The sequence below is a fragment of the Asparagus officinalis genome, chromosome 5, assembly GCF_001876935.1.
Source record: "Asparagus officinalis chromosome 5, Aspof.V1, whole genome shotgun sequence".
Classification (NCBI taxonomy): Eukaryota; Viridiplantae; Streptophyta; class Magnoliopsida; order Asparagales; family Asparagaceae; genus Asparagus; species Asparagus officinalis.
In genome coordinates this window covers 122,126,190-122,133,078 of record NC_033798.1, presented here as the reverse complement: position 1 = coordinate 122,133,078, position 6,889 = coordinate 122,126,190, and the positions used below count along the sequence as shown (strand labels likewise).

Genomic DNA, 6,889 nt, shown 5'->3' with positions numbered 1-6,889 from the left:
GCTATATCGTTTTGGCAAGAATTGATATGTTACTCATGTAAATGAGGCAGAAGGGTAAACAAAATCCTTTTGATGATCAAAACGTGTATGATCACATAGTCCTTCAATAGTCCTTGTCGCAGTTCGAACTGACCAATTTTGCATCAAAATCAAAATTGCAAAATCTTCTGTTAGTTGTTAGTTCTTGCAGCATTTTGCCCATGCAAATTAAATCTGGTGTGTAGAAAATATATTTAAATTGGAGATGTTTTCAGGTTTAATGAAGTTTGGCAGTTTCAACGTGTTAATTGTAATGGTTTGTTTAGATGAGATGTTTCATGATGTAGCACTCATCAAACGCTCTTTATAGATGCACGCTTTCCGTAAACTGTTTTTATTTTTACTAGCACAAACAGAAATTAAAACTTAAAAATTCTAATTTTTATATAAATTGGGTCACTTCCCCTTAGGGATCAGCAATTTTTCAAGAGCCTTTAATGTGTTTGTTCATTTAATAAATTATATTTCATTTATCTTATTTGAAATTGGCTATGAAAAATATTATAATTTGAGCAATGACATAATTTTAGAAGAGTCTATTTGACATATTTCATTCAAGTTATTATTTTAATTATTTTTAGCCCAAGTATACAGATGTACACTTTCAATAATATTTACATCGGAACATATTAAAATTATAATTGTGATTTTTATTATATTTATTTATGTGCATTTTTTTGGCATTTTTTTATCATTTCATATTTATATCTCTTATAATATGCAATGTAATGGCCTAATGGGTATGTTATCAATGAGCTTTAATAATAAGCTAATGTTAATATTTTATTAACTTCTAGAAAATAGAAAGAGAAAAGAAAAAATGTGTTAGAACTGATTGGGCTTAAACTTGACTATGGGGCTGAAGATTTCTACATGGTCTTAAATCCAAAATCCCAAAATCGTACATGGCTAAAGATCCAGACATATCCTTGGAGTGGGCCCAAAGTATCGAATGCGGCTGTACTCAATCCAAACAAAAACAATTATAAGAATTGATTGGGCTTAAACTTGACTATGGGCCTTGATCCAAGATATCAGGCCTGTTACAGGATTATATCTCAGGATAAAGTCAAAAAGTGGTAAGGGGCTGTTTGGTTCTGGTTTTGGATGGGTAAAAGGGGGGAAAGCTGTCAAAAATATCAGCTTTTTGACAGCTTTCCCCCAAAATCGCCCTTAGGCCCTGTTTGTTTCTCTCTTTTGAGAGGTGAATCACTGCCACAATTCTGACTTTTGTCAGAATTGTGGCAGCTTTCAAGCCAAAACGCCTCAAATTAAGGCGTTTTGGCTTAAACAGTTTTTTGGCAGCTTTCCCCCAAAATCACCTCTATAAAAGGTGATTTTGGGGGAAAGCTGTCAAAAAGCTGACATTTTTGACAGCTTTCCCCCTTTTTACCCATCCAAAAACCAGGACCAAACAGCCCCTAATCGACCACTTCGAATTGTTAGCTCAAGCCTTCTCCTTAAGAAAACAATGGGATTGCATTAACGGAGGGGCCCACGCGCATGATTGAACACGAGACTGTATTTGGTGAAGAGAACCCAACCCCACCAGTTGTTATTATATCCAAAGAACAACAGTCTGTATAACACAGATAATCTAATACTAATCTAATACTCAACCCAACCAATTTTGTTTATCTTTTTTCTTTTTTGCTCTCTCTCTCTCTCTATCCTCTCTCTCTCTCTCTCTCTCTTGTTTTTTGTTTTTTGTTTTTTTTAAAAATAAGCTATCTACAAACCAAAACATCCCCATAAGTTTCGTGCCAACCAATGCTTAGGTTTGCAGCCATGAAGCTACCCCACATCCCCTTCTATATTCTACTATTGTGCACCCCGTGCAAAACATGACCCTTATTTTATTAAGCACTGCATTTTACAATTATTTCTCTCTAAATTTTAATACATTTGATTCAATCATTGTATGCTTAAAATTAGAAATCATATCTACTCCTATATACTTAAAGAATGATCTAAATTTTAGTACATTATTTTAGTACATTTATACTTAAAGAATGATCTAAATTTTAGTACATTTAATTTAAAAATCATATATATTCCACTATACTTAAAAAATCCAAGTTTCAATACATTTGATTTACTTCACTGTTTACAATATAGTAAATACCGTAGTATGAATAGTAACTTTAAGTATGGTAGAGCAGATTTAAATTATTGTTTATGCTATAGCAGTAACAATACTTCGAGAACAAAAGACCATATTTGATTTCCTGTTCATTCTACAATGTTTATTGTAATATTTATTGTAGTATAAACAGTAATTCTTTGAATTCCCCTTTTTATAATTACTTACATTTAAAATCAAATAATTATAGGAAAATTATCTATATAATAAAACTTACCAGTTATACTAATACAACATATAATATGCAATAATAGTAATAAAACAAATTGTACAAAATAATACGTAATAATAATACAACGTATTATACGAAATAATACGTAATACGTAATGACCGTAAACTTTCGATACTAGTTAAAATAATTTTTCATTATTTTAAAATATTTAATTATTATTTTTAAAAGAGTATCTGTATTTTTCTAGATTTTCTAGAATGGTCTACGATTTAAAAGTCCAAAATTTATATTTATTTAAATAATTTTGATATTTTTAAATTAATTTAGTGCAGTAAAAATTTATGGAATTAATCCTTAAGTATAGAGGATTAGATTAACAGATGGTGTAACACAGATAATTTAATACATCTTTCTTAACAAAATTTAATTCATATTTTACAAAACGTAAATATAAAAAAACCACAAAAAAACCCATTTAATACACTAAAACCAAAGTATTTCATTCAAACGTACGCACACACGGACACAGATACGCAAAACAGAAAAAGGCGCTACGGGCACTACTTTAAAAAAAGAGCTAAAAACAAAGCGAGCACCAGCGCACGATAGTACAACATCAATTTACACACTATCATGCGCCGGAAGCGACTCCCCTGCTCTCACCGGCGACGGACCCTACGAAACCCTATGAAAAACCCTGACCCTAATCCACGGTAGCGAATCCTCCGCCGCCATGATCCTCGAGAAAACCTCGCCAGCAACCTCAACCTTCCCGCTGTCCATCGCCGACCCCGCGAGACGCCCTGAACGCCACCGCCAAACCACCGACGGCGCCGTCGCGTTCGTCCTCTCCGAAACCCTAACCACCTCTCTAGCCCCAACCTAGATCCGGCGGCGGTGCAGCCCTCACATCGAGGACATCGGCGATCTTGCCGTTCATCTCCTTGGGCCGAGACGTCGAGATCCTCGTCAGCATTTCATCGAGACGGAGCGTCTGGATGACGCTGAGCCGAGGATGCTGAGGGCATCGGAAGTTCTCGCGGGAGTAGGATGAGTGAGTCATCGCTCGGCGGAGGAGATCGACGGATTGGAACTCGTAGCTGCGCGTCAAAAGAGGGGGGGGGGGGGGGGAGGAGATCGGATTTTTTTCAGTAAAAATATGATTTTGAAAAATATGATTTTGAATGGAGCGAGAGTTAAAAACGGAGATTAGGGTTCCTTGCCCTAGTTGTTTCTGGAGGGTTTGGAGAGCGGCGGAGAAGGAGGATGATGATCGGGGTTGAGCTCCTTCGGCATGCGATACCTGAAATAAGAAAAAATGAAAGTTTTTTTTTTAGTTAAAAAATGGAGGGGTCAGAAAATTCTAGGGTTAGGGTTTTCAGGGATTACGAGGAGAGCGATGAGGAGGATGAGAGAGCGCAGGCGATGATGATGAGCCATGCCTGTTGACTGCTCTGTGACTTCGACTGTGGTCGCCGGTGATCAATTTATTGCGGCCTTGGTGCTTGCACGTGTACTGCACGTGCTTTAGAAATATCAAGAGAGAATCCATAAAGTTTAGGCTGTTATCAGGTAACCCCCCATAACTTTCAAGATATCAGAAAACCCTCTCCTTAGGTATAATTACCATAAACCCCCTACAGCTTTAAAATTTTTCACAAAAACCAATTAGCAGCGTTAAGTGCAATTTGTGAAAATTGTGGTTCATGGTTTCTCGGGGGCTCTTTGAAAAATGTTGAAGTTGGACGGTGTTGTCTGAATCACCCCTAAACTTATGGGTGCGGTTTCTAATATTTTGAAAGTCATGGGGGGTTCATCTGACATTCCTCAAAAGTAAAGGGCGGATTCTCCAAAATGTAACATTTTCCAAGGTTAAATTCTACAAAACTACCATGAAGAGCTTTTAATATATTAAATTAATTATCCCAGATAAAAGTATCATCAAAATATCCTATTTTATTATTGACCACAAGTTCATCTACCTAAATCAACAATGTTATTTTGAATACCAATATTGTGATTGTGAGGATTCTATTTGGCGATATAAACAGTAGAAATTAGGGTAGCTGGACCTTTTCCAGATACCACCTAACACATTAGCAAGTTAGCAACCTTCTATGAAATAGTATCAGTAGGGCACAGGGAAACTTGAGAAATCTCAAGGAATTTATTTTCAACTATTGTTTTGTAAAAACTTAAAGAGTATATATGCAATTTCAAGCATATCTAACAAAAAAATGTCAGAATTATGCCAAATGACTCGATCTCATACGCTAAAACACCTGAAAATTTTGCTTCTTGCCGGGACAAGAAAACAAAGAATGTATAGATGGGGGTCTCAATGATTCCCCTCAGGCGGTCTCTTCGAACGAAGCTTGACGATCATCATCGCTGCTGAGTTTATTTTCATCAGTAGAGATCGCTACAATGCTCTGAAGCAATTTTATCACTTCTGAACTATCATCAAGATAATACTTAGCTTTGCTCGGCTTTTGACCAACTGTGCAGGAAAAGACCTGAGGACTTTCCCGGAAAAGATTGGTGTCAGATATGATGCTGTCAATACTTTCGAACATGTCCTCATCAGAGCGATCATCGCCAATGCACATCACAAAATCGGGTGATTTTCCATCGCTAACCAATGACTTCAGTAGCTTATCGACAGTTGATCCTTTACTAGCTCTCTGTAATCAAATTATGCTTACACTGTAAACCGTATTTTTGAGGAATATATGATTATAAAAATGGTAACTGCACAAATTTACCATAAATCATCATGGTTTTGCAAGAAAGTACCTAAACTATATCTGCATTTACTTGGGGTTGGAAGCTATAAATAGGGGTAGAAAAGATGCTACATCTATCAACTGTATTTCAAGGGATGTATGATTGTGAAAAATGTTAACTTCACAAAACTACCGTGAATCATCACAGTTTTGCAAGAAAAATACCTAAAAGATTTCTACATTTTCACTTGAGGATTGGAAGTTTTAAACGGAGGTATAAAAGAAGCTACATTTGTCTACTGTATTTCGAGGGTATTTGACCATAGAAAGGGCAAATTTCACAAAGCTACCACAAATCTTCACGATTTTGCAAGAAAGAACCTAACTATTTCTACATGTACTTGTGGCTATAAGGGTATAAAAGATGCCATATCTGTCAACTGTATTTCAAGGGATACATGATTATAAAAAGCTAGACCTTACAAAACTAACATGAATCATCACAGTTTGGCAAGAAAGTAGCTAAACTATTTCTACATTTACTTGTGGATTGGAAGTTATAAATAGCGGCATTTCAGTCTTTTCATCTGCATCATTAAACCTGTTAGGGGTTTTCTGCTGACCTAAAAAATTTGTGGCAGTTTTTTCTGAAAAAAATAGTTTAGAATATTTTCCTGCAAACACCCCCACATAGTTCATGGTAATTTTCTGAAATGTACTTTTATAAGAAATAACTCATACCGGGCTTTTAACTTCCACAATATGCTGACCCCTTTTAACGACAGCAGGTTCTTTAACAAGAACGCTCTCGAGATGATCCATTAGTTCCTTTGCTTGGCAAGAACCAAAATCAACATCTGCATCCAGATGATGCCATACTAATGCACTCTCCTTTGATTCTATATAGGAGCCATGTGTTGTCTCAGTGTACACTTTCATGACAGGTTCAGCAAGCTCTTTCCAGTCTGATCCATTAGCTGTTGGAGACTCAGTTTCCCAGTCCAAACTTTTACTCCATCTATATAGAATGTAGACAAAGAGATGAGAATAAACCAGTAGTTAATCAATCTTCCTCAGTATATACTTATTATTGTTTATGTGTTTGTATGGATTTACATTTAGAAATGTCATACCTGCACAAACCTATTAGTACCCTGTTTAACACCATTTAAGATATATAGCTCATATTGATAATTCACAAATTTTGACAATAATTATTGATTGGATTTTTCTAGTTCATCATAGGTTACTGTGAAAATTATGAAAATTCATGGTTGTTTCATGAATTGAGTTCAACAAACTAATACCACGTCCTATGTTTTCTGATCTCTCAGTATATGATACGGTTGCTTCCTTCCTGGTATTGTATTGAAGTATCAAAACAAAATTTTCGAACAAAAGGTCACCCATTTGGCTTTGTTGTTAGACTCTGGAGGGAGATGCTTTGTGGCTGAAAATGAGCTCCTAATCTTTCCATAAGTTGGATAAAACTATTTGAAGCATGAGGCAGATCCTGATGTGAAATCCTTTCAAATGGATTCTTAAAGTGGAAACACCTGCAAACTGTGTGATTACGGTTTCATCGTTTTCTTAGAGATTTCACATGTTATTACATGACATAAGTAGCATTGCTAGATGTTCAATCGAATAAAGGATTATTATCACAAGTATCAACCAGCATGAATTGATTTTGCACTTCATGATTCTCAACTTCATGACAAAATTATTATGCTATGTTATTACAAGAAAAAAGGATAGGGAAAAACAAAGGAAGAGGCAGAAGTTTCTATATTTAGGTGGTAGCAGAA

General features: G+C 35.6%; 1 protein-coding gene and 1 long non-coding RNA gene across 5 annotated transcripts in view; one reads left to right on the top strand and one right to left on the bottom strand.

The window, feature by feature from the left end:
* Nucleotides 3,651-5,976, top strand: LOC109841036. The gene is made up of 3 exons (XR_002247123.1): nt 3,651-3,927; nt 4,864-4,975; nt 5,870-5,976. It is a non-coding gene; the product is annotated as an uncharacterized LOC109841036 (long non-coding RNA).
* LOC109841035 (probable alpha,alpha-trehalose-phosphate synthase [UDP-forming] 9) overlaps nt 3,794-6,889 on the bottom strand; it is a 13,943-nt gene continuing 10,847 nt past the window's right edge. For 3 of the 4 annotated variants that reach the window (XR_002247120.1, XR_002247121.1, XR_002247122.1), the window contains 3 exons: nt 5,823-6,099; nt 4,638-5,039; nt 3,794-3,871 (listed from right to left, as the gene is read on the bottom strand). Coding sequence is in view for 1 of the 4 variants with exons in the window: in XM_020409891.1 (XP_020265480.1) it covers nt 4,707-5,039; nt 5,823-6,099 (610 nt within the window). In the remaining 3 variants the exon portion in view is untranslated. Of the gene's footprint in view, nt 3,872-4,489; nt 5,040-5,822; nt 6,100-6,889 lie in introns of those variants that run through there. The other variant, XM_020409891.1, reaches the window with a different exon arrangement.